At 43.3% G+C, this 27,998-nt stretch overlaps 1 protein-coding gene across 5 annotated transcripts in view; it reads right to left on the bottom strand.

The window, feature by feature from the left end:
• Positions 1 to 294: 294 nt before the first annotated feature.
• Positions 295 to 27,998, bottom strand: part of schip1 (schwannomin interacting protein 1) — a 177,912-nt gene continuing 150,208 nt past the window's right edge. For all 5 annotated transcript variants that reach the window (XM_078209014.1, XM_078209013.1, XM_078209016.1 and 2 more), the window contains 2 exons: positions 3,780 to 3,873; positions 295 to 983 (listed from right to left, as the gene is read on the bottom strand). In XM_078209014.1, the coding sequence (XP_078065140.1) occupies positions 932 to 983; positions 3,780 to 3,873 (146 nt within the window). In that variant the 3' untranslated portion in view covers positions 295 to 931. The remainder of the gene's footprint in view (positions 984 to 3,779; positions 3,874 to 27,998) is intronic.

Raw genomic sequence — 27,998 nt, 5'->3', positions numbered from 1 at the left:
CAAAACTGCCAAATTAACAAGTGCAAAAAGTACCTCTCATTTTCTGTAATCCATAATAATTAAAATGCTTTCAGAGCGGTAATTAGCTTCTCTCATGCCAATATTTCAATGATAACTGACAGGCAGAGAAAGACCAATGTGATGCAAATAACCGGACAAATAAGTCAGTCAGAATTGTTAGAAATTAAAACAGTTGAAGACATATCTTGATATTCCTTCTTCATAAATGTGACAATTAGCATTAAATTTAGGATTTTACATTGAACATAAAGTGAGGCCAGATTAATAAGTATATCATAGGAAACAAATTTTATTTTTTATTTTACATATTTGTACATAACATTTCCAGATAACATTTCTGAATCCAATTGACTGAAATTATATTAACACACTTTAAAATGGTTGAGTCAGGTAGTCAACATTTACAAAATGTTGAAAACTTATTCAAGTGACCTAATCACCAATAGCTACAACTTCACTACAAGGCAGGCATGTATTCTTTGACTTTAATAGCACCTTTAAATAAAGTTTATTTGTTTAAAACTACCATCTGTGAAGAATAAAAAGAGGTCCATGGTAAAATACTGTTTAACTAAAATCCAAAGCATCAGAAGTTAGCTTCTTTTAACTACTTTATATATCTTCCAATCCTGCACATCTCAGTTTTACTAGAATTGCATATCAGTTACCAACATTTTACTGAAATGCCCGATACAACTCAGTGACAAATGTAATCATATTAAAATAAATTATAAAAGAAGCATAGGCCAATCACTGGACATAAAGCTTCAAACAGTACCAATGACTAACACTGATTTTCTTCAAGTGCACCATCTTGAGCGTCAGCATTTTACAACGACAGAAGCAAAGTAAAATCTAGCCTTTTTCCCCCCCCTCTCCAGTCTCGTGGCTTGCTGGAGGCATCTCAGTTTCACTTGGCTGTTGTTTTCTCTGCCATGTGCTTCTGCTGACTTTCAGCATGTCTGGAGAAAGAAGAGAAGTCAAGAATTTCCCCAAGCTAATGTCATATTTTGAGAATCTTGGCCGTTTTACAAGAAAATTCTTAATTGAGTTCAAAACTTTTAACATTTGTATCTAGGGATGGAGTGGAGGCGGAGGGAGTTGAGTATTTCACAAAGTCAGACATACCAGTCTGTTGTATGTTACCAGTCTTCTGACCAGACACCAGAAAACCATTTGGACTCGGTGAGCAGGAATTTCGCGCCCCCATGGCGTGTTGCGCAGTGGTGGAGACAGCCCCTGCCATTGGCCAGCAGCGGGATCTTCTAGCCTCACCGTGGGCCAATGGAGGTTTCCTGTGGTATGCACCCCCACCGCCGGGAAACCCGTGGCGAGGATTCGCATGACCTTGCTAGTGGGAACGGCAGGGAAATTCTGGCCGTTGTATTCAATTCAGAAAACCTTGAATTAATTTCTAATGGTCTCCATCCATAGGAACCAATTGCTGGTTTAACTGACCGTTCGTTCTACTTGTCAATCCCTGCACAAGTCGTCGTCAAACTACCAACAACTTAGCCAGTTACACAATAAAACAATGTGGACGCACACATTTTGATAACAGTTGGTAAGATCTAGGCCAGTTAGAACCTGTTGGGTTCAGATTAAATCTGGTTCCGATTCCAACACTATGGTCTGCTCCCAAGTCCCATGTTCCTACTTCATGACATTCAAAGCATGTCAACTGGGAGGCAGACAGACCATTTTTGTACCGTTAAAGCAGCACAATTCAGACAGCAACCTTTCAATATTGGTGTTTAACCATGCATCTGCATTCCCCCCCCCAATCCCCCATCACCATGTACACATCAATAACGGCAAATGTGTTTAACCTCACTGTTCTTTGAACAGCAAAATTTGGCCCAATTTGCTTGCTTGAAGGTTAGAGAGAGCATGTGTGACCAGGTACAACATCCACTCCACTTAACAGGTAATCTTGTCAGCAATCATATGAGGTTAAGGTAAACTCTTGACAATCATGGATTTGGCATGCATTTCGGGCAAAACTAGTGATAATAGCCTCAGCTAGAATATTGTGTCCAGTTCTGGGCACTACACTTTGGGACGGAATTAAAGGCATAGGAGACAGTGCAGAAAAGATTCCTGAGAATGTTTCCAGGGATGAGAAACTTCAGTTATGAAGATAAATTGGAGTGAAGACTATTTTCCTTGGGGAAAAGGAGGTTGAGAGGAGATTTGATCGAGGTGTTCATAATCATGAGGGACAGATAGATTGGGAAAAACTGTTCCCACTCAAAGGATCCAGAACGAGGGGGCACAAGTTTGTCATTGCAAAAGAATCAAGAGCAATATGAGAAAAAACTTTTATATGCAATGAGTGATTAAGATCTGGAATGCGCTGCCAGAGAGTGTGTGTGTGTGAAAGCATTCAAAAGGGAATTAGACTGTTATCTAAAGAGGGAAAAATGTGCAGCGTCACAGGGAGAAGGTGATGGAATTGGCACAAAGCAAATTACTCATTCAGAAAACCAATGGAGACACGATGGGCCCTATAACCACCTTCAGCCCTGTGAAAATTCCACGATTCTGTGAAGAGAGCATTTGGAATTGTGTGAGGAAGAATTAGTGCCTGCTGCATGGTATACAGATATATACTGCTAGTGAAGTGAAGTTAAAACTTTAAAGTGAACTGCTTTGCATTGAAATTTTAAAATGTTCCATTCGTAAAGTGAATGTTCCGCTCATAAACCTGAGCTTGTGCTACATTCGAAATGAGTGGACAAGGAAAAGAGCAGCACAACATAAATCTATAATTAACAAGAATAACAAACTGCATAAATATGTTGTTGCAAGGAGGAGAGAATATGCCTTGATAAGAAGCAGGAAAATTGTTGGCATGCTTTTGTTCTGGCAGACAAATCCATACCAGCATTTCTGGGCCGAGGTCTAGTTGAGGATTGCTGAGGCATCCATGGTGATGGGAAATTGTGCACCAAATAACTTTAAGGATTAATAGTCTAGAAAGACTTGGATAGTACACATTGAGGGGGCTGAAGAGATACAGCTAGTCAGCCATACCTCAGAGTGTAGAGAAAGGCAGAAGGAAGAGTGGCAGCTCATTTAAGTCTGTATTTAAAAAGACAAAATCTATGAGTTGGATCTAATTACGATCACAGAACAAAGCTGGGATCACGTGCTGCTTTGGCTAGTTTGAACCTCATCAGATGCTGTAGGGACACACTACTGCCCAATAAATAGAGGTGCGGTTGGTGTGAGAGATCAGAGGCCTCCAGTACAAGGGTAGCCAATTCCTTAGTCAAATTTTCCACACAGTCCAGGGTCTGGAGGTCAGAGAAGATGATCAGCTCTTCCAACCTAGTTACAAGCCCTAGTTTGTTGCATAGGTTTCAGTGTATATGTTGTAAAACAATGGCATATGCATTTCCCGGAAATCCATCTGCAAGTTTTGGAAGAGTTCCACATTTAAAAAAAAAACTTTTACATCTGAACCTCCTACATCCTTTTTGTTTTTGTTTCTGTTTCAGTATAAATAAACTAGCTTTGCAAAGAAGTCCCCTGCTAACCTTTTCACGACAGAATAATAATAATTCCAGTTAGCCAAAGTATCTCAGCTTTTTAAGAGGATGAAAATGTTTCAGGGAAAATACATACGAATGAAATGAGAGTGCAAAATGTCAAAAACTGCCCAATGGTCCTCTGGGGAAGTACAGAGCTATCTACTTGAAACTGCTGCAGGACAAAATAGCCAATCGGTCATTCCTGTTCAATCCTACACTAACCTGGTAAGGTCTTCTATATCCACCAGCATGGCATCCTGCTCCATGTGCAGCTCATCCCTGATGAGTAGAAGCTGGACCAACTCTTCGTTTAAGCCTGATTAACAAATATAAAAAAGTCAATTCATATGATCAGTGCCATAATTGTTATTTGTTTTTGTTTCCAAAACAGCTCCTCTATTCCGTGAGAACTGAACAAGCTTTGGTACCATTGAAAGATAAATGGCAATTAAATAAATGCCAAAGTGAAAATCTAAAAAACATTTTGCCAAATCTTAGGAAGTATGCTGGGCACTCAGCATCAACTGAAACCTCTATGCATATATACATTAATTTTAGACAGAAAAACTGTAAATAGCAAAGGAAAGTACTATCACTTTGAGAATCGGTAAATATTAAGATGATACTTTACTGAAAAAAAAACAATGTTGTTGAAAAGCAAATCAAATTTTATTTGCATTGAAACATAACGAAGAATTAAATAAATGGCAGCAAATATTAATATCTTCACAATTACAACCAGCGAAAATTTATTACTTTTGTCATATTATTTCTAAAAAGCTATTGTCTTCTTATATGAAACCAATGAAAAAGAAAATTATGGTTAGAAGGTTGCAAAACGATTGTGAGAAGATAAAACAGCGATGAACAATTTTGATAAACAAATATGAAATTTAGAAATGGAAGATTAAGAGTTGATGCCTGGACTCTTAATGTGATATCAGGACTCTCATCTACTGGCTGGAGAGCCAGCAAGAGACCTGTGGTGCCTCTTTTTGGAAAGAGGCGCTAAAGCACACAGTGATCAGGCAGTAGTTAGGTCAGCAGGGGGCAGACCTTTACCTGGAAACAAGACTCTTGGTATGAAGTCCTGCCGAATAAGAGTTGCCCGTCAATCAGATGGTGGCAGCTGATGAGCTCAGCAGCGCCACAAAGGAGGCCATGGCTGTTGTTGGACGGACACCCCATGGGAGTCCCAAGATCATGGCGGTCGCAGGTTGCAGTACATAATGTGGGGGGAAGGGAGGAGGGCAGAGACAAATTTACAATGAAACATACAGTGCTTAGGAATAGGGCCCTGACCAACGGGGGGTGGTTTGGCCAGTTTTGGGGGGGGGGGGGGGGGGGGGAGCTGCACTAGTGCACTGAGCATCCAATCAGAGGCTGAGCTCAAACAAATACAAATGAGCCAATCCACACCAAATGCAGAGCCAAATCAGACTCCGATTGGCGAGTCTGAAAAAGCGAGAAAATTGGTATTAAATGGTTAGCTTGATGAAGCATGTGGGCACGGGACCACAACGAGAGGTGAGAAAGAGGCATGGTGGCCGCCCACGCAATGAGGGATTAAGCTGCTGACGTTTGCCAATCAAGCCACGAGGAACCAAGCAGGTGAGCAATTTTGCACCGTGCACCGGCACCAGTGGACCTAGGCCAGCAACAGGCACGTGATGTTCCGAATCAAGCCACAAGGATCTGAGCACTAAGTTGTGCTGGCAGCAAAGCAGATCCAAGCAAACAATTAGCAATGATGACGCCCCGAGGTGAGGGAGAAGCATGGCAGCCACGACAAGTGAAACAGGCTGCCTTGAAGAGTGAAGGCCTCAAGTGAGCCAGGGGAGTGAGAATGGGAGTATGTGAGGGGTGGGGGAGACTGTGAGGGGATGAGGTGGGTAAGTGTGTCGGGGTGTGAGGGGGGGGGGGGCGGTGATGAGAGTACATGAGGAGTTAGGTTGCAGCCTTGCAGGGAGGGAGAGTGTGAGTGCTGAGTTGTATTATGGAGAGAGGGAGAGTTTGTGATGGGGCTCGGATCCACGGGGAGAGAATGTCTGAGAGTTTATGAGGGAGGAATGGGCGGCTGGAGAGTAGAGAGGATGCTGTTTGAAATCCATGATCAGAATCACAGCTTCATAGTTAAGGGATGAACACAATTTTTGCAGAGCTTGAACCTGATAAAAGCGTGGGGTTGACTGTGCACACGCCTGCTCTTTCAGACACTTTATTAACTACCTAAAATCAACATCAGTTTCTTGAGCCATATAAAGTGAAACTATCAACTGGCAGTCAGAAACACAGGAAATTGAAGATGAAGCAAGACGAAACTGGGCAAAAGACAGTTTGTCATTTTACTTTTAAATGTTTGACATATTAGACAGTGCGCAGACTGTGCATTCATCCTCATCCAACAGTATGGGTGAATTATCTGATGACTTAGACTTGCCTATTTCTGGAGATACAACATCGGCTGAAAAAGTTGAATAAGAAGTCGACTCTGAAATGACAGAGGCACTACACGATAATGTGACTTCTTCTGTTGAAGTGAGGGAAAAAAACTATCCTGAAGACATTGCCTTATGGCCAAAACCTATTCTACTGGGCATGATAGAATATTTCATATTAAATAAACCAGAAAACATAGGTAATATGGAAAATTTAAGAAAAAAGAGTTTCAGGCTCGGTTAGAAGTCTTCATAAATCCCATTTCCTGAGGAACGGGATGACAGAAACTAGAAATTGGTTGATTTTTTTTCAGAAACATCTAAAGCAGTCCGTTGTTATGTTCGCAAATGATTCCCTGACCCTAGTAAAGGGAAACAAGTATTCATTGACAGGTACTCTAACTGGAAAAACATTGGAAGAGATCTCATTCATCAGGAAACTTCCAAAGCTCGTGTTAAAGTTTGTGTGTGCATTCTTTCAAAGGAGGGGATGAGGTGGGGTAAGTGTGTCAGGGTGTGGGGGTGGTGGGGATGCGGGGAGGAGAGTGTGTGAGGGAGTTAGGTTGCAGCCTTGCGGGCTGGGGGGGGGGGGGGTGGTATGAGTGCTGAGTTGTATTATGGAGAGAGGGAGAGTTTGTGATGGGGCTGGGATCCATGGGGAGAGAGAGTTTGAGAGTTTATGAGGGAGGAATGGGCGGGAGGAGAGTAGAGAGAATGTTGTTTGAAATCTATGATCAGAATTATCTGGAAGAATTGATTCTGCGTTATCAGTTCAATTTGAAAAGGAGTGTTCTTATTGGAGGAAAGTGTTGTGACCTGTTGTTGCCAGAATCAGACTGCTGTCTTCTTTGGGACTCCCTGTAAGAAGACATGTCAACTGTATTGTCAACTCGAAGAGGTAATTTTTTAAAACTGGCCTTGAATACCTCAGTGAATTTGATGAGCTTCTCAAAGAGCATTTGAAAAGCTATGAATATTGTGGCTCAGGGAAGACCAACTTTTTAAATACACATAACATATGACGACTTTGTCATTATAATGGCAGAGCGGCTCAGAAACCAATTCACTAATGAAATAAAAGATGCCAAATACTATTCCATAATAGTTGATTCAACACCAAATGTGAGTCATGTGGCCCAATTAACATTAACTTTAAGATACGTGACCAGTGATGGGGAAGTTGTAGAGTGATTTCTCGGTTTCGTTCTATTACATTCCCACACCACTGAGTGTCAGGAGATAACAGTTTTGGAAATAAATGCAAATTTTGGTTTGGACATCAAAATTGTCGTGATAATGCCGCAAACATGGCACGAGAATATTCAGGTCTAGAAGCAAGACCGAACAATGCAAGCCCCTGTGCATCATTCACCCCATGTTCCAGTCACTCCTCGAATTCATTCTGCCATGCGGCAGCTGAATCCTGTGAGAGGCCTGTACATTTTCTAACTTTGGTCAAAACATATATGCCTTTTTTCTGGTTTCCATTCATCGGTGGAATATGTTGCAATCATGCTTGAAGCAGCAAATGGAAAACATCTGACAGTCAAACGGATTTGTGATACCAGTGATCCGATTGTGCAGATGCTGCTTTGGCTTTGAAAATTAACTTTGCTAATATAAAGCAAACCTTATTAGACATAGCCACAACAAATTCAAAAAAATCGTGTGTGAAAGCAGAAGCAAAATCCTTAGCAGAGAAGTTTGAAAAGTATGATATTGCTGTTTTCATTCTTTTGTGGAACCATTTACTCCAAAGGATTAATGACATCAACAAATCACTGCAAAATGTTGATACAACTAGAGTAAATGCCACACAATTGTTAGCCTCAGTAGTGTCATGGAAGCTCGAAATGACTATAGCCCGGTGGAAGCATAAGCATTAACAAAACATATAGGTGTGTCTGATGATGAGAAGCGTAAAGATGATTGGATGAAAATGCTAAAAGCCAGTGCAGTAAGAAATTAAATTAATTCTATCGGGAGAACATAGACACAATTTTTTTTTTGAAAATGAAGTGAAACAATTCACTTCTTTCAACAATAATGATGAGCTCTGTGCATCGAGATCACTAACTGATTTGTACAGACTTGTATGTGATGGTTTGCAGGCTACCTTTACAAATGTGGAAACCATTCTGAAAATATTTTTAACAATACCTGTCACAAATGCTTCCTTTACAAAGGCAGGATTGCCAAATAGATCAAGTGAAACAGAAATCCAAATTTGGAACAAAGTGTTTGAGACAGGAATATTACTCTATAAACTCAGAATTTAAAGCAATCAATCATTCTTGGAATAAAAACATAACAAATTATTTGCTAGACCCTCTGGTAAAAGAACCAAAACATTTCAACATCAAATAAAATTTGACACAAGAATTATAAAAAATGTAGAAACAGTTGAGAAAAATTGTCAGTTTTTGTTGCTTACTTTAAGTTTCCATTTTTCCTAAAGAACAAAACCAAAAGCAAGAACACACACATTGTTTCCCAATAACATAACCACAGCCATAACCACCAAAGATCACTCCTCAAGGCAACAGTTTGACTATTTTCCCATTTATCTGCACCAGCCATCCTCAAGCCCAATTGAGTGACAACTGGGGGCATTTTGTGCTTTAGGCCTGTGCCCATTAGAAACTGCATGCTGATCAAACCCTTACAACCACCAGACAATGGCTGGGATAAAGTAAGGGAGGAAGCATACATCTCGGCTACATATAAACTTGGGCCCAGAGTTGAAAAGATAGCAACAGCAGTTAGCCATTTCGTCCCTTAAGCCTATTCTACCATTCAATGAGATAATGGCTGATTAGTAACCTTAATCCAGACAAGGTTAAAAAAAATTGATGGATGAAGAGAAGCTCATCATGTCTGTGCCAGCTGACAGACTCGATATCCAGTTTAACCCCACTTTTCCACGCTTGGTCTGTAGTTTTGTGGGTGATAGCGCTTTGAGTGCATATCCAAATATATGTTTTTAAAAGTCATGAGGCTTTCTGCATTTACCATCTTCTCAGTGCTGGATCACCACCATCCCCTGGGTGAAAAGCATTCTCCTTGGTTCCCCACTAAACCTCTGACCTCTTATCCTAAACCCCTCCCCGTTAAGAACCCCTCAGACAAAGGGAATACAGCCTTGTCACTTACTCATATAGATCCCTCACAATTTTATACACTTCAAATAGGTCTCCCCTCTGTATGCCAAAGAAAATAGCCCTGGCCTATTCAATCTGTTCTTATAGCCAAAAGTCTTCAGTTCAATGTGAGGCCTAGAAGAGGCACACCCTATCCATAACTTAAAACACAGACTGTACTCCATTTGGAATCTTCTAGAATTAACTTTCTTTTTAAATAAATGGACATTAACAAATGGCTCAGATGACTGCCAATGGTCAGATGACTTTTTCAATTTCTATCTCAAGTCTCTGGAAGTTCCTGATTGAATAACCATGGATGGGAGCCAGTGGGAGCCTCCCTTGAATGGACATCCCAAGACAAAACTCATCTGTGGGTTTACACCTGTTATTGTTTGTGGACTCATCTGAAACCTTAAAATCGGTGTACCCTCCAGACTCGCCGGCTCGGGGACTGATACTCAACCAAAGACAGCTGCAGAAACCAGTTTCTCAAAGTGGGTGTGAACAGACCCTTCCATTTATTCTCCATTGTATAACAATGGCTTCTAGCTTTAAACCATTCTAGGTGGACAGCAGACAGATTAGTTCAGTTGGTCACCTGATCAAAACCAACTTCAAATGACACATTTTTGTCCTGAGGACCAGGGGAAATCTAGTCAATCTGTAGCGAACACAGCAAAAATAAAACAGCAGCTGAAGAAAAAAAAATCAATACCACCTATAACTTTTAAAACCTGAAGATAGCTACATCTCAAGCATCTCCTAGCTGTTCCCTTTCCAAGCCCCCAGCACAAAGTTGAGCTCCTCGTAAGAAAACCACAAGTAACAAATTCAGTGACATGAATTTTCGAGGGAATCCTGCAACAACGATATATGATTCCAGCTACTGAAGCCGTCTAAGACTACCCTTTTGGAGTGAAAGTGCTTTTTTCAGTAGGCCATAATGACTGCTTCTTCCTGATGCACCTCAATGAGCACCCGGAAACAAGGCTTTAGTACTGAAGGCTTTAATACATTAACAATGAAACTACTAACACAAATTCACCCGTTCAGACTGAAGGGGTCCTGCCGGAGCAGGGGGTCTTATACCCTGCCACCGGAGGCGGGACCCCACTGGAGTGTGCCATGATAACACTTAGGACAGGTAAACACCCTATCCCAACAACATAGTACAACCCCCATAACAACAACACCCTAGCCCAACAGTAACACAATAACAACCCCAGTGGTGAACCAACGATGGTTCACCACATTCACCCCTCCTTTAGGAACCAAAGGTGGCGGGGTGGATGAAAACAGACAATGACAAAAAAATAACAGGATTCACAAGTCCAGACGGTCTGGAGGACCACACCGACGCTGCGATCTTCTCAACACCGGTTGCGAAACCGGAGCAGGTGCTTGCGGTGGCTCTCTCAAAGCAACATCTGGCTGTCCCCTCAAAGACTCCCGGGCCGGCCGGCCCTGATGAGGCGATGGTGCAGGGGATCCTGGAACGTTTGGTGGTGGTGGTGGTGGTGATGATGGTGGCGCCGATCTCCGAGTCTCAGGCAAGCTGTTCATGGGAGTAAAAGTGTTATGCACTGGTCCCGGTGCTGACCGCGCCACGTCTGGGGAAGTAATGAGGAGTAGTGGATCTGTGACTGGGGGAATAGGAGCGACAGGAGTTGCTACGTCCCCTGCGGGCGCCAGGTCTCTAATGGAGACAGTGTCCTCTCGCCCGTCAGGATATGCCACATAGGCATACTGAGGGTTGGCGTGGAGGAGTTGGACCGGTTCGACCAAGGGGTCGGACTTGCGAGCCCTCACATGGCGCCGCAGAAGGACGGGTCCTGGGTACGTCAACCAGGCTGGCAATGAGGTCCCCGAGGACGACTTCCGAGGGAATGAGAACATCCTCTCGTGGGGAGTAGCATTGGTTGCCGTACACAGGAGGGAGCGGATAGAATGGAGTGCATTTGGAAGGACCTCCTGCCACCGGGAGACTGGAAGGCCCTTGGATTTCAGTGCCAGTAGGACAGCCTTCCAGACTGTAGCATTCTCCCTTTCCACCTGTCCGTTACCCCTAGGGTTGTAGCTCGTGGTTCTACTAGAGGCAATCCCGAATGAGAGCAGGAATTGCCTCAAGTCGTTGCTCATGAACGACGAGCCCCTGTCGCTATGAATATAGCAGGGGTACCCAAACAGGGTAAAAAGCTCACTGAATGCCTTGATGACGGTGGCAGTCGACGTGTCCGCACAGGGGAAAACAAACGGAAACCGGGAAAATTAGTCTATTATGTTAAGAAAATAGACATTCCGATCCGTTGAGGGAAGGGGGCCCTTAAAATCTACACTCAGCCTCTCAAAAGGGCGAGTGGCCTTGACCAAATGTGCCCGGTCTGGTCGATAAAAGTGTGGTTTGCATTCTGCGCAAATCCGACAACTTCTAGTAACTGACCTGACCTCCTCCACCGAGTAGGGTAGGTTGCGGGCTTTTATGAAGTGGTAGAGTCTGGTGACTCCAGGATGACACAGATCATTGTGGAGAGCCTTCAAGCGGTCCTCCTGCATGATGGCGCATGTTCCGCGCGAGAGGGCATCCGAGGGCTCATTGAGCTTCCCTGGACGATACATAATATCGTAATTATAGGTGGAGAGCTCAATTCTCCACCGCAAGATCTTATCGTTCTTGATCTTGCCCCTCTGCGTGTTACTAAACATAAACGCCACGGATCGTTGATCCGTGATCAGGGTGAACCGCTTACCTGCCAGGTAATGGCGCCAGTGTCTGACTGCCTCCACAATGGCCTGAGCCTCCTTCTCCACCGCTGAGTGCGAATTTCGGGGCCTTGAAGGGTGCGGGAAAAAAACGCGACGGGCCTGCCTGCCTGGTTTAGTGTGGCGGCTAGGGCGAAATCAGATGCATCACTCTCCACCTGGAAGGGGATGGATTCATCCACCGCGTGCATCGTGGCTTTCGAAATGTCGCTTTTCAAAACCTTGAAGGCCAATTGGGCCTCCGGCGTAAGTGGGAAGGTCGTGGACTTAATGAGCGGACGAGCTTTGTCCGCATAGTTGGGGACCCACTGTGCATAGTACGAAAAGAACCCGAGGCATCTCCTGAGTGCTTTCGTGCTAGCGGGCAAGGGAAGTTCAGTGAGTGGTCGCATACGGTCTGGATCAGGGCCAATGACCCCGTTTTCCACCACGTATCCGAGGATGGCTAACTTACGCGTACGGAATACGCACTTCTCCCTGTTATAGGTCAGATTCAGGCGAGATGCAGTGCGCAGAAAGTGTTGGAGATTCGTGTCATGGTCCTGCTGGTCATGGCCGCAGATGGTGACGTTATCCAGGTACGGGAAGGTAGCCCGCAACCCGTTCTGGTCCACCATTCGGTCCATAGCACGCTGGAAGACCGAGACCCCATTGGTGACACCAAATGGAACCCTGAGGAATTGGTATAGACGACCATCCGCCTCAAAGGCCGTATATTGTCGGTCCTCTGGGCGGATGGGGAGTTGATGGTAGGCGGACTTAAGGTCTATGGTAGAAAACACTCGGTACTGCGCAATCTGATTGACCATATCAGAAATGCGCGGGAGAGGATACGCATCCAGCTGCGTGTATCTATTAATGGTCTGACTATAGTCGATGACCATCCGAGGTTTGTTCCCGCTTTTGACTACCACGACCTGCGCTCTCCACGGACTAGCACTGGCCTGTATGATCCCTTCCTTGAGGAGCCGCTGAACCTCAGATCTAATAAAGATCCGGTCCTCAGCGCTGTAACGCCTACTTTTAGTAGCGATGGGCTTGCAGCCAGGTACCAGATTTTTAAAAAGGGATGGTGTCGTGATCTTCAGGGTGGATAGATTGCACGCGGGGCGTTTTGGGCAATTTGGAGGCTGCGGCTGGTTCCCTACGGCCAGTGAAGGGAGTGGCCCACCGTACTGTAGGATCACACTCTTCATGTGGACCATAAAATTTAGTCCGAGGAGAATTGGCGCGCAAAGGTGAGGTAACACAAGGAGCCTGTATTGCTCGTAGACTGTGCCCTGTACCTCAAGAGTTACCATACATCGTCCTTGGATCGGTACAGACCGGGACTGTGATGCCATAGAAATGGTCTGCTTGGCAGGGAGAACCCGGAGTCCACACCTTTTAGCAGTTTCAGGGTGTATGAAACTTTCGGTGCTCCCACTGTCAAACAGACAATTTACAGTTCTGCCACTAACCTTTACCTCCATCATAGAATGTTCCAGTCTGAAATGCCTGGTCTGATCCAGAGAGATCGACGCCACCGTTGGCTTCTGGGCGTCACTGCATGCTGCCGATGTGGATGCTGAGGACCCCTGCTGGTCGCTCCTAGTCGTCGTGGACTATGATGGCCGCCCCCATGAATCGCACATGGGCGAGGGCGCCAAGCGCAGCGACTCCTGGTGGTCTTCCTCCTCCTCTGTTTGCCACGATGGCGCCGTCCTGAGATCGCACGTGGTCGGACCTCGTGGGTACTGCAGCGCCGAAGGAGATGGTCTCCGTTCTGGAGGGTTACAAGCTGCACTGCCGTTTTTAGGTTTGGACCTGCAGACTTTGCTGTAGTGGCCTTTTTTACCGCACTGGCTGCAGATTGCCGTTCTTGCCGGACACTGCTGCCGTGGATGCTTAGCCCCACCGCAAAAATAGCATCGCTGGCCCCCTGGAGCTGCCGCCGTCGTCGAATCGATCTGGGAGCGCGGGTTCGCGGGGCGAGGAGGGAGCAGAGCTTGCTCCAACCACGTTGACTGCACGTGGTCCTCGGGGTACAGCGCCAAGCTCTTCGACGCCGCCTCCAACCTCACGGCCATCCCCATTGCCTGGGTCAAGTTGAGTTTCCCCTTTTCTAGTAATTTAAGTCTGATATACGAGGACCCTACCCCTGCTACGAACGCGTCTCGGGCGAGGTTGTGCATGTACTGCTCGGCGGAGACGTCCTTACAGTCACAAGCCCTGGCAAGCTGCAGGAGTTCATTGGCGTAGTCTTCTATGGTCTCGCCCGACTGCCGACGTCGTGTAGCGAGGAGATAACGAGCGTGAATCTCGTTGGGTGGCGTAATGTACCTATTCTTTAGGAGCTCGACGGCACCCTGGTAAGTGGAAGCTGCACGAATGGCTAGGTAAATCGTGTCGCTTACCCTTGCGTGGAGGACCTGGAGTCTATCACTGTCCGTAGTGATAGCTACCGAGGCTGCCAGGTAGTCCTCGAAGCACTTCCACCAATGTTCGAACGTGTTAGCTGCACCGACCGCACGTGGGTCCAGTGTCAGACGATCCGGTTTTAGGATCTGCTCCATATTCTCAGTTAATGTATTAAATTGATGCACCTCAATGAGCACCCGGAAACAAGGCTTTAGTACTGAAGGCTTTAATACATTAACAATGAAACTACTAACACAAATTCACCCGTTCAGACTGAAGGGGTCCTGCCGGAGCAGGGGGTCTTATACCCTGCCACCGGAGGCGGGACCCCACTGGAGTGTGCCATGATAACACTTAGGACAGGTAAACACCCTATCCCAACAACATAGTACAACCCCCATAACAACAACACCCTAGCCCAACAGTAACACAATAACAACCCCAGTGGTGAACCAACGATGGTTCACCACACTTCCTAAGATGGGACTTACAAACTGTTCCTTTGTTAGTAATTTATAAAAATGCACTATCTTCTTGAATTGCATATTTGCTGCATGATTGTGCATGTGTATATGAGAGCGCTGCAGTGTTTAGATTTTTGGGATGAATGCCTGACTAAAAATCCCCTTTATTTAAACCAAGGGCAGCTTGCAGCTGATTATTCAAATTTAACACATACTGAAGAATTAAAAAACAACACACCATTTCCACAAACATTCACTCCTTCCAGCTCCGATGAACAGTGGCAGCAGTGCGTACCATCTACAAGATGTGGTGCAGGAATTCAACAAAGCACCTTTGACAGCATCTTCTAAACTGCTACCATTTAGAAGGACAAGGGCAGCAGACACATGGGGACAAGTTCCCCTCAAAGCATTCACCGTCCTACCTTAGAAATATATTGCTATGCTTTCACTGTTGTTGGGTCAAAATCGTGGAACTCCATAACAGCACTGTGGGTGTGCGTACACTGCATGAACTGCAGTGGTTCAAGAAGGCAGCTCACCACCACCTTCTAAAGGGCAATTAGGGCTAGTCTAGCCAGTGATGCGCACATCTCATAAATGAATTTTAAAAAAACACCTTCTCCAAAAACACAATGCAGACAGCAAGGGAAAGGGTTCCTTGCATTCCTACATCCCTGTCCATGACATCAAGTAATATCCTCATAAATCTCATTTACATCCTCTCCAGTGCAATCACATTTTTCCTATAGTGTGATGGTCATAACTGCACATAACATGCCAGCTGTGACGTAATGTTTTATATAGTTCCAACATATCCCTTCAGCTCTTAAATTCCACATCTCACCTAATAAAGTATCCTGTATGCCTTCTTGACCACCTTATCTATCTGTCCAGTGGCCTTCAGGGTTCAATTGGCATGCTCTCCAAAGTTCCCATTTACCTCCTCACTTCTCAGTGTATGACCAGTTATTGTGCATACACTTGCTTTACTCACCTTCCCCAAAAACATTACCCCACACTTCCCCAGAATGAACTCCATTTGCCATTATCCCATCCACCTGACCAACTCATTGGTAACTTCTGCAATCTACAGCTTTCTTCATCAATATCAACCACACAGCCAACTTTGTACTGTCTGCAAATCTTTAAATCTATATTCAAGTCCAAATCATTGACACATACCAACCTTTGCCCCATAACCCTTAATACCTTTGGTTAACGAGAATCGATAAATGTCAGTTTTGAAACTAATTGATCCAACATTAATTGCCATTTGCAAAAGAGTTCCAAGCTTTCCAACCAACTGAAATAATTTCTCTCTCCCCTTTCTGTTTCCATTAATAAATTGGAAACTTTTAACAAATCACCCCTCAATTTCTAAATTCCAGGGAATACAATCCTAATTTGTGTAATCTTGTCCCTAGATTCAAAACTTAAGAGACCAGTATCATTCTGGTAAACTACGCAACTCTCCAAAGCCAGCATGTCCTGCCTAAAATGTGAAACCCAGAACTTTGGTCTAATGGAATAGATGATGCACTCTAACAGGGGTTTGTAGGCTTGGAGCATTACCTATTTCCTCTTGTATTCTAGTCCACCAGGTAGAAAGATCACCATTCCAATAGCTGTACCTATTCATGACAGTTTAAGGATCTATGTATCTGGAACCTCATCCCCCCCCCCATATTTCTGTAGACCTCACTGTTTATAGCTTTTTAACATTCAGAAGGCATCCTCCTCTATTCCTGTTAGATCCAAAGTGTATAACTTCACATTTGCCTACGCTGAAATCCATTTGCCACAATTTTGCCTCTTCACTTAATCTATCACTATTTCTTAATAATGCCATGGTTCCATTCATACTCCTTAGAACGTTACTTACCTTTGTGCCATCAGCAAACTTGGATATGTGGCTTTATCTAACTATCATTAGTAAATATAGTGAACATTTGAGGACCCAGCACAGATCTCTGCAGAAAACCACGAGACGCACAGATGTATTGAATCTGGTTAGGACCATTCCACGGAGGCTTATCCTCCCATTTTAAACGACATTACCTCTCACAAGCCTTGCCTCTCACTTACACACTTCGCCAATTTCATGCCAGGTGGTGAAAGAAACCAGTGTCCGTTGAAAAAGACAAGAATTTATTTTGTGTTAAGAAATCAGTAGTAAGTTTTTCAGTCTTATTAAAAAACTATAATATTTAATAAAAATTACAGACAAAGGACTGGAGAGAGAATACAACAATTAGACGGAAAACTAAGATACGACCTAGGCCAAAAACAGAAGGTTGAATGCTTTGGTGCATTCAGTTTTGACCTTCCCACAGAATGTGAATTGCTAAAATCATTTTAAATTTGAATTTTTAACATTTTGATTTTGTGAAAGTTGAAAAAGTACTAATATTCATAATACAGCGACAATACAAGAACAAATATATACCTAGAGAGCATGCAAAGTTAACAGAATAAGGGAGTCCGATCGGTGTTTCAAGGCTGGGAGGAAGGCTTGGATCAAATTACACTAGGGGGCAGAATGACTTTATGAGCTGCAGATTACAAGACAGCCAAGAGCTCTGGTCTGGAGAGCACGGAGAAACTCTTTGAAAGAACTGCTGCTGCATGGATAGTATTTGATGTGGGCTGAAGTCTGGACTGAAAGCATGTGCAAATGGAGGTTCATGTTGAAGGTGAAGGTTATCAGATAGAAATGACACTCCATTGTGTTGCATGAGCTACAGAAACTTCAGTGAAAATCTTACCTACTGTTCTTGCGATCCAGTTAACATAGGAATCGGTACTTTGGTCAGATTACGCTGATCCATTAATTCCCTTAATAAATTAATTACCTTAATAAATACCAGAAACTGTTACTCAACCACCATGCCAAGCGATGTAGCATGCCAGAAACCAATCGTACCATCTACGTGAATTTGATTCAATTCAGGTATATATCACTAGTGGTACATAGATAACGACAGGACGCTAACCATTTTTTACTCTGAAGGAAATAATCTATGTTGGTATTGTGCATCTTAATTTGAAGAGTAAATTTGAAATAATTGTAAGATTAACATTGTTCACGCAAACTGTGACTTACTCCATTTTAAATAAATGATCATTAATATGCTTAGTATTCAATTGCTATCAGTTGTATCAATTAAATTTGGAAGCATCCATCATGTAGCTTTTTTCTTGAAGATCTTTGTTCTCCCCTAGTGCATACAAAAAGGATATCATATAGACATAAATCCAATGAGGCAATTTTAACTCTACTTGTCCAGTGAAAGCTGATCAACTTTTTTTATTCACGTCTTTGGCTAATCCCTAATTACCCTCGAGAGCATACAAGTCAACCACATTGCTGTGGGTCACATGTGTCTCAGGTCAGCTAAGGGTGAGTGAGAGATTTCCTTCTCTTAAGGACATTAATGAACAATATGGGCTTTTATAGCAATTGATGATGGTTTCATGGTTGCCATTACTGAGGCTAGCTTTCAATTCCAGATTTTTGGTGAGATTTGAATCAGTGTCTCCAGGGCTTAGCTTGGGCCTCTCCTGACTAGTCCAGGGACTTTACCACTATGCCACCATTTCCCATACGAATCCTAAAGATTAGTTGCTCATCTTTTGTGACCCCGAGAACTGATGGTCCCCAATGTTTAAGCTGCTGAATTAAACTAGCAGCAAGGACACCCTGACTTCAATTGAGTTCAAGTTGAAGGCCCACTGTTAGTTTCTTGGGGTGCCACTGTAAATGAGTGCGGAAATTAAGCTTGGTGGAGGAGAGAAGTGCAGGGTGGATGCGGGGGATTACCTGCATTGTTTTTGGTCTTGTATCAGGATTAAGGCCTACTGGTTTAATGTCCTTAAAGAGCTTGAGGGGATTTTTGATAAGGCCTTAAGAGTTCAATCCTTTGCATCTGATATTGGGTCTCCCAGACAAAATGATCAGTAATGTAAATGGGAAAAGGCTGTACAATATCCTAATACTTGCAACACGGAAGAATATCCTTTGCTCACGGATTAGTGATAAGCCTCCTTCAATTCGGAATTGGCATAAGATCATTCTAGAATGCAGATCTATGGAATTTTTGTCTTGTTTCCTTCTAGCTGAACTAGATACATTCTGTAAAGAATATCTTAAAGTTCTGGGCTCCACACTGTCTAGTTTACTCCTGCAAGGCTTTCCATAAACTTTTCCCTCTCTTTTTCTACTTGTATTCGTTTGAAAATGATCCTGTTGTACTGAACCAATCTTTGAGAGTTTGTTGTGTATTTTGTATTATAAAATGAAAAGGTTTCAGGAAAATATTTGTTAAAAAGTCTTGGTGGGGGAAATCATCAATGCCATCTCATTCATCATTATCATTACCTGCTATCCCTGTCCCCTTTTCCACAAGCAGTGCCCAAGCAGTGACCATTCTCTCGGTGTCAGGGGTGGCAATATTGGGATCCATATCTCATAAGACATAAAGAAGCTTTGTAAAGTATGCAAAAGCTATGGTTTTCCACTGATAAACACTGGGCAGTTATGGAAAATGACCAGTTTGCCAGTGCAAAAAATTACTTGCATTTATGTAACACTTTTCACAACATCATGACATTCTAAGGTACTTTACAGCCGATGCAGTATAAACTGGTAACATAGCTTTGCTTTTGTATTCAATTATTTGACTTGACAGGTATATCCTTTTTATATCCCCTCGTTTTGAATGTCTCTTTAAAATCAGTGTGCCTTGAAGCCTCATCATATCTTTTGGCAAAGCATTCTGCATTATAGTGATCTTGTATGTGAAAAAACATTGACCGTCATCATTTTTCTGGGGATAATCTCAAATCTATCATTAGCCAATTTTCAACCAGTGCAAACCACTACTTAACCTTTCATTATTTTGAATGCCTCTATTAGATCCGTCCCTCATCTCCTTCGCTAGTGAAAAAAAACCTCTCCAGTTTTCAAGCCTTTTTTTCCCCTCAAGACATTTGAGTTCCCAGCTTCACTGCGGTGAAGCTAACAATGTATTCTATCCATGGCTTGACATCCTTTCTATCATGGGTGTCGAGAACTAAGTAAAATAGTCCACTAAAATAGTTGCACTCAACCAAAGATTGGCACAAATTCAATATTAATTCCTGTCTTTTATATATTTAAAGCCTCTCTACATGAAACATAAAATTATATTTGCCTTTTTATACCTTTTCTGTTGGAACACTAGTCATTAATGATCCATTCCTGTTGATCATTCTTCCTCTACTTTTACGAATCTTGACACTTGGGATTGCTTCGTCACCAAAATGTACATTTCTTTACAATGAATTACCCACACTTCTAATCTGGCTACGTGCTCATGCTTTCTTCCAGCTTATCACACACTCCATCATCAGCAAATTTCAATATCATTCCTTTCCCACCCATGTCCAACTGATTTAAATAAATAGAAACAAAATATGCTGACACAGACAGTCACAGCACTACCATATATCTGCTAGGAACACAATGGAAATGCAGGTACAGATCTCCGTATTCTATGGCAGGACATGCTGGAGAGTAATTTCTCAAGGCACAGTTTGTGATTGCAGCTCTTGAGTAAAGGTTTAGAGGTGCAGAGAAAGGAGATAAATTACATCATGCAGAGGGAGGATTAGTGTCTTGTTGCTAGCTAATGGTGTCTTTTTTCCTCTAAATGCCCTTGATTTTAACAAGGGCCTGGTTCCATGGTTTGCTGGCACCTTTTTGGTGCTTCACCAAAACAACTGTAGGAACGGTGAGCACGGAGGGATGATGATGAAGTCTGATCCTGTTCTCCATCTTGCTGAGGGAACTGAGGATAATTGTGGAAGCTGAAATAAAGCACCCGCAGATTATATGAACTCGGCACAAACCAGGAATCCAACCTCTGGCTTTAGGGACCACGTGCATGTCGACGTTACTATTTCTATTCCAAAGTCATCAAAGGAGCAATCAATATGTTAAAATTTAAAATATGTTTGACTATATAGCAACAGCCACTGTACTTTAAATGAAAACATTCATAGGAATATAATTCTGAATTAATTTAAATCGACAGACGACACTGGATTTCCTCCAGAATAATTTTAACCAATGCTTTGTTCTTTGCCTCTGTAAGCATTAACTTTCAATTCCAGAATGTCTGTTTTCTTTTCCTTAGCCTGATTTAAAAAAAGTCTTTGTCTCATTTTACAAAACTATTTTGAGTTTGAAAATATAGAAGAGTTACTGAGTTATGTTTGCTAGAATTATGATGTGCCATTTTCATAAGATATAATCAAACTGTTGGACACAGACCATATCATAAATGATAAATTGTGGATAGGCAGAGGTCAGGAATAAATGCTCCTGCTATTTGCTTCTCATCACAAAAAATAGGTCACAGGGAAGAAAAAAGATAGGTCATAAAGAAGAGTTTTGATTGTAGTTTCTGAGGAGAGAAAAGTTCTTGAACTGCAGTAAAAACGTCTTTGTTTTCACAAATCCGTCAAGATTGACGGCAAACAATTAAATTTAGTCCAATGTATCTATCTGAACAGCTTCAAAGCTTTCCTTACATTATGCCGCCATGCTGGTCAACTTTAAAAAAACACTTGCTTACAGGAAAAGGAAATTCTGATTGTTATGTAATTGTACTAATCCTTTATTAGCTTACTGAATGAAACTCATTCATGTAGTCACCAGGAGTGGTGTCACATGTGTGTAGTGCGGGAAACAGGCTGAGAAGAAGTAGCGATGCCCGAGAGCCAACACCTGTAAATAAAGCTCAGTTGTTTTTAACCCTCTGTGCTACCTGGCATCATTCGCCAATATACAAGGTAAAAACAGGTGATGAGGACAACAAACGGCACTGCCAGCTACCTGGAATGAGGAAATTTGCAGAGAAAAGTCAGGAAAAAGAAAAGTAAAAAGAAGCTTTACACACGTGCTCTGGACATGAGTGATGATAATCTAATGCAGAACATTTAAAGAGCAGGGCTTGTTAAGAGGCTGAAGCTCGTGCTGTTGCCTCGTGCAAAAGAAAAATTAAGGTAGCTGTGGAAACATGTTGCGAGGTGTGCATGCGGGAAACTTGTATTAGTAGAAACAATGCTGGGGTTTTGGGTGTCATGGGACCCGTTGATGAAAATGTGGAGGGATGGTGCTCCTACACTGAGCATTTTGACCAGTTTGCGCTGGCAAACAAAATAGGTGAAGATATTCAGATGCCCACTTTCCTGAGCGTGATGTGTATTCAGAAGTTTGGTACAACTTGAGAAGCCAGGCACTAAAACATATGAACAAGTCATTTTTGCCAAAGTCTTGGGTGATTGCAAAATGCTTTAGATTCCACAAAATAAACCAAGAGGAGTTGTCAAATGCACACTTTTGTGGGTGTACTTAAAGGTCTGTAGAATATTGTGAGCTTGGAGGTATGTTGAATGACACTATTCGGGACAGATTTGTGTCTGCGCTGTGAAACAATATGGTAGCCGTACTCTGAAAAAGGCCATGGGAATTGCTGTTTCGATGGAACCAGCTGCTAGAGACACTCAGCAATTGGGTTTGTATATTTGGATGTGCAAAATGGCAGTTGAATCGACACCTATGAACCAATCCATATTTGTCACCGTTGTGCAAAACCAGGGTATTCTGCAGCTGAATGCTGGTGTAAAGTCATGGTATGTCAAAGCTGTGGAAAAAAAGGACGCAGAGCATGCCTGCTAGAAGAAAAAGCAAGCACAGACGTCACATAAAAATGAGAAAAAGAACAAACCGAGACAGCATTTAAACAGAACAAAAGCAGAAATGTTCTTGCTGGACAAAAGGGTCGAGAAAAACGTAGCGACTCACAGTCTGAGGAGGAACTGTCACTGAATGTGCTTGCCATTGCTGGTGCTGCACACCATTACTGGGTCACTTCACTGCTGGATAGGCAGCCAGGAAAGATGGAAGTTGACACTGAGGCTGCAGTCTCGCTGGTGTCAGAAACTGGTTACAAGAAGAAACTTAAACATATTCCCTTGAAGCCATCAACGATAGTGCTGAAGACGTACACAGGTGAAGTAGTTCCACTGAAGGGCTGCATCGAAGTAGCTGTGCAATTTAATGGGCAAACAGCAGATTTGTTTCAACATTTAGTAAAGGGCAACTAGTCCACTGTTGGGTCAAACATGGCTGGAGGAGAATCCACTGAACTGGGCCAAAGTCAACATGATGACCAATGGAGAATCAGGCCTCAAAAATTTTGAAGAAGCATACAGTTGCGTTTGATGGAGAATTAGGGAGCATGAAAGATATTGCAGTTAAACTGAAAATAAAAGAAGGAAGCCAAGTAAAATGCTTGAAAGCAAGGTCTGTACCATATGTTATTAGGCCAAAGGTGGAAGCTGATGTAGAACAACTTGTGAAGATGGGAGTCTCGAAATCTATCAGCTTAGCGAATGGGCCATGTCAATCGTACCTGTCATTAAGATGGATGGATCCGTAAGGATTTACGGAGACTTCAAGGTCACCATTAATCCAGTTTTGTGTGTGGAACATTACCCATTATCCCACATCGATGACTTGTTTGAGGGACTGAATGGACACCCAGATTTTAGCAAAATTGACCTGAGTCATGCTTATTTGCAGATGAATGTGGACAAGCAATCGCAGAAACTTCTGACAATCATGACACAAAAAGGCTTGTTCCGGTCCCGAAGATTGCCATTTGGCATCACCTCAGCTCCTGCATGGTTTCAAAGAGCAATGCATCAGATCCTGAGTGGACTGAGTGTTATCTGGATGACATCCTAGTCACTGGAAGAGATGAAGAGAAACATCTTTGGAATTTGCTTGCCACTCTTCAGAGATTGGAAGATGATGGTCACAGTCTGGAAGAACAAGTGCAAGTTGTTCTCGTCCTCCGTTGAGTATTTGGGACAAGCAATTGACACCATGGGCCTTCACAAATCGCCTTCAAAAGTTAGAGGCACCTGCACTTCAGGATATTAATTAATTACCTTCCTTCCTGGGATTGCTGAACTACTACAGAATATTTGTTCCAAACTTGGCAACTATTCTGAAACCATTACATAACCTCTTGTGTCACAACAAGAAGCGGAAGTGATAGGATCAATGTAATAATGCTTTTGTGTAAGCCAAAGAAGCGTTACTCAAATCCGAAGTTCATATGCATTTTGATCCTATCTACCCCTACAGTTAGTTTGTGATGCATCCGCTTACAATGTAGGAGCGGTGGTCCCACATCATTCAAATCAGGTGAAGAAAGACCCATTGCTTTTGCTTCTCGAACTTTGATTAAAGCTGAAAGTAACAATGCATGGACTGAAAGGGAAGCATTACGGATCATCTTTGGAGTAAAGATATTCCATCAGTTCCTGTATGGGCAAAAATTTACATTGTTGACTGATCATCCATTAATGACCATTTTTGGGCCACATACATGAATTCAGTTATTTGCAGCAAGTGGAATGAAAGACAGATATTGCTTTTGTCTACACGTACTTACACCATACAGTATTGACAGTCAAGCCTACACTGTAATGCAGATGGACTTTCAAGGTTACCACTGCCAGGTAGCTCAAACTGCTTAAGTGGAATATCTCCTACTGTGAAAAGGCAGACGCTTCTATGCACAAGTGAGGAAGTATTTTTGGAGCAGTCCGATAGTCTCCGAAGTGATTGATATGATATTACGAGGGAAGACCTCAGAACCAACATCTAACCTGAAGCCGTACTACTCCAGGGGGTTGGAGCTGTCAGTACAATCAGGATGTCTGCTATGGGGCTCAGAGTGACTGACTATTCCTCCACCACTGAGAAAGTGGGTGTTAGAGAAGTTACATGAGGGTCACCGCAGGCTCATACGCATGTAATAGCAAGGGGTTAATTCTGGTGGCTTGGACTGGATGCAGAAATTGGGAGAGAAAGGCAGAAAATGTTCTTCCTGTGTGAAGGTCTGAAACCTGCCACCCCAGCACCGCTGTATCCATGGGAATGGCCTGAAGAGGCTTGGCAATGAGTGCATGTATGTTTATTATGTAATGGCCGATGCTCACAAAGTGGCCAGAGGTCACTATGATGAAATCTACTTCATTAGAGAAGGCTATCATGAAACTAAGAGAAGCATTTAGTAAGTTTGGATTCCCTAAACAACTGGTAAGCAGTAATGGACCCCAATTTGTCTCAAGAATTCAAAAGTTTTCAACATGTTCAACCCACAGCGTATCATCCTGTTATCAATGGACTAAACAGAACGTTTCATCCAGACCATGAAACATACCTTGAGAGTAACCAGGGAACAAGGTTCGCTGATCAAAAGTCTTAACAAGTTCCTACAAGTGTATAGGAATACCGCACATCAAACAACCAAGACCTCTCCTGCATTACTAAAGAAGAAGAGACAAGTACAACAAGCACTTAATCTGTTGAAACCTCTGAAAATGAAAGTCTGGGGTGCCAGGTGAATGTCTGTGTAATAGATGTCACAGAAGTAGCAAGGCTGACGTTATTGGGGACCTCTTGTTGGCAAAACGACTGTCATTTTTAAACGTTTTAGGTGAGCGTATTATTTTTTCATATGAAAGAATGCAATACTGGGAACATCTTCTGCTTTCCCTGTTCTCATTCTGCCACCTACTGGACAAGAATAGCAGAGTGCTTCACAGTAAGCTGCTAAACTAATTCCTTCAGCATCAGTGAATATAGACAGTGAACTTAAATTTCAGGCACTGTGAACCTTGAGAGTAGATTCAGAGAGTCTTTATAACCGCAAGAGACTGAGATATTAAATTTAACGGTCCAGGGACCTCTTTGGTTGTTTTATTATTTCTGACAATTCTTCAGATGAAAGGTCAAAAAACCTGAAGTGTTTCTCTCTTTGCAGGTGCTGCCTGACCTGCTGAGCATTTCCAGCATCCTCTGCGTTTACTTCCAGATAGAAGCATGGGGAAGGAAGTTCACTGATTGCAGCTGAGAGAGATTGGCTTCAATGGAGGAAACTGTGCAAGGTTAGTGAGCATTCACTGATCTGTCTCAACTGTGAAAGTACCACTGCTATCACAGAAAGCAGACAAGGCCGGTCCGATGGTAGTGGGTTATCGTTGATATTTGCTTACAAAGTCAGTTACAGAAAGCAGACAAAACTGCACTGAGGGGTGAAAAGAAGCATTACGTGTCCAAAAAGAACAGATAAAAGGCATTATAAATTAAACACTCCAGTTCTGAAAATAAAGGAAAAACCAATGCAAATCCCAAAGAGAGGGTAAATAAATATAGGACTAAGTTTACAGCTTTCTTTTCAGGACTAGTCTAGCGCATTTCTCATTTTTAACAACACAGATTAATCACAGGGATAAATTGCTGACTCACCTTGGTAAAAAAAAAGCCACTAAGATGAAATGGGACTTAAATAGTAAAACACAAATCGCTACTAATATGCATTAGGCTAGTATAATAGCGTACTTGTATTACTTCGAGCCGGCCACCAGTGTTTTTCTCCACATGAACCACTTTGTCTAATCTCATATTACCCCCGAAACTAATTAGCTTTTTACAATTATCTGCGGCGCAGAAACATTCAATCTGTTGAAAGAAGCCAGATTCAACAGCAGACATAAAATAAAGTGCATTAATTCCATGTAATTTGAAGCTAGAACATTTTCATCAGCTCAGTCCCAAATATACCATAGTCTAGTTGTTAAAAACTATTTAGTAAAGCTGTTTCAAACACTTAATTTAGTGGTAGTTTCCTCATTTTTTTCCACTGGAATAAGGTTATAAGTATGCTTGTTAAATTTAACTAATTTCATTCTTGGGCTCTGATGCGCATCAATTGGACACGAGGCTCAAAGCTTCGGTAAAAGAAGGCTTTTATTAACTAACAATGGAACTATCAGAACTTTAACACACTATCCCAGACTGAAGGGGTCCTGTCCGAGCAGGGGGTCTTATACCTCTCCCCAGAGGCGGAGCCCGACTGGGATGTGCCACAACAGTAGCAACCACAGGTGTATCAATCCCACCCTAGCCCAACAACAACATTAGTACAATCCCACAGTAACCTATATACATTCCTATAGTGCTGGCCAGCCCTGGCCCAGTACTATCCAGTGGGAACCAACGATGGTTCACCACATTCACCCCTCCTTTGAGAACAAAGGCCGGCGGGGTACAAAAACAGACTAAAATGTCAACAGATTATAAGTTCAGACGGTCTGGAGGACCGCACCGTCGTTGTGACCTCCTCAATACCGGCGGTGACACCGGAGTAGGCACTTGCGGTGGCGTTCTCCCCAAAACGGCGTCCAGCTGTTCTCCCACGGACTCACAGGCCGGTTGACCCTGATGAAACAGTAGTGCAGGGGATCCTGACACATTCTGCGGTGGCGACGATCTTCGGGGCTCAGGCAAGCTGTGCATTGGAGTAAAACTGTTAAGCACTGGTCCCGATGCTGTCCGCGCTACGTCCGGGGGAGAAATAAGGGATAAGGGATTCGTCACTGGGGGTATGGGAGCGACAGGAGTTGCTACGTCCCCTGCGGGCGCCAGGTCTCGGATCGAGACTGTTTCCTCTCGCCCGTCAGGATATGCCACATAGGGATACTGAGGGTTGGCGTGGAGGAGGTGGACCTGTTCGACCAAAGGGTCGGACTTGCGGGCCCTTACATGTCGCCGCAGGAGGACGGGTCCTGGGTACGTCAACCAGGCTGGTAAAGATATCCCCGAGGAAGACTTCCGAGGGAATGAGAACATCCTCTCGTGGGGAGTAGCATTGGTTGCTGTACACAGGAGGGAGCGAATAGAGTGAAGCGCATCAGGGAGGACCTCCTGCCAACGGGAGACTGGAAGGCCTTTGGACCTCAACGCCAATAGGACAGCCTTCCAGACTGTAGCATTCTCTCGCTCCACCTGTCCATTACCCCGAGGGTTGTAACTCGTGGTCCTACTAGAGGCAATCCCGTATGAGAGCAGGAATTGCCTCAAGTCATTGCTCATGAACGACGAGCCCCTGTCGCGATGGATATAGCTGGGGTACCCGAACAGGGTAAAAAGACCACGGAATGCCTTGATCACCGTGGCAGCCGATGTGTCCGCGCAGGGGACAACAAACGGGAACCGGGAGTACTCATCTATTATGTTCAGAAAGTACACGTTCCGATCTGTTGAGGGAAGGGGGCCCTTAAAATCAACACTCAGCCTCTCGAAGGGGCGAGTGGCCTTGACCAAATGTG

This window comes from Mustelus asterias, chromosome 3 (genome assembly GCF_964213995.1).
Source record: "Mustelus asterias chromosome 3, sMusAst1.hap1.1, whole genome shotgun sequence".
NCBI lineage: Eukaryota > Metazoa > Chordata > Chondrichthyes > Carcharhiniformes > Triakidae > Mustelus > Mustelus asterias.
This window is presented reverse-complemented; position numbering and strand designations above follow the sequence as displayed.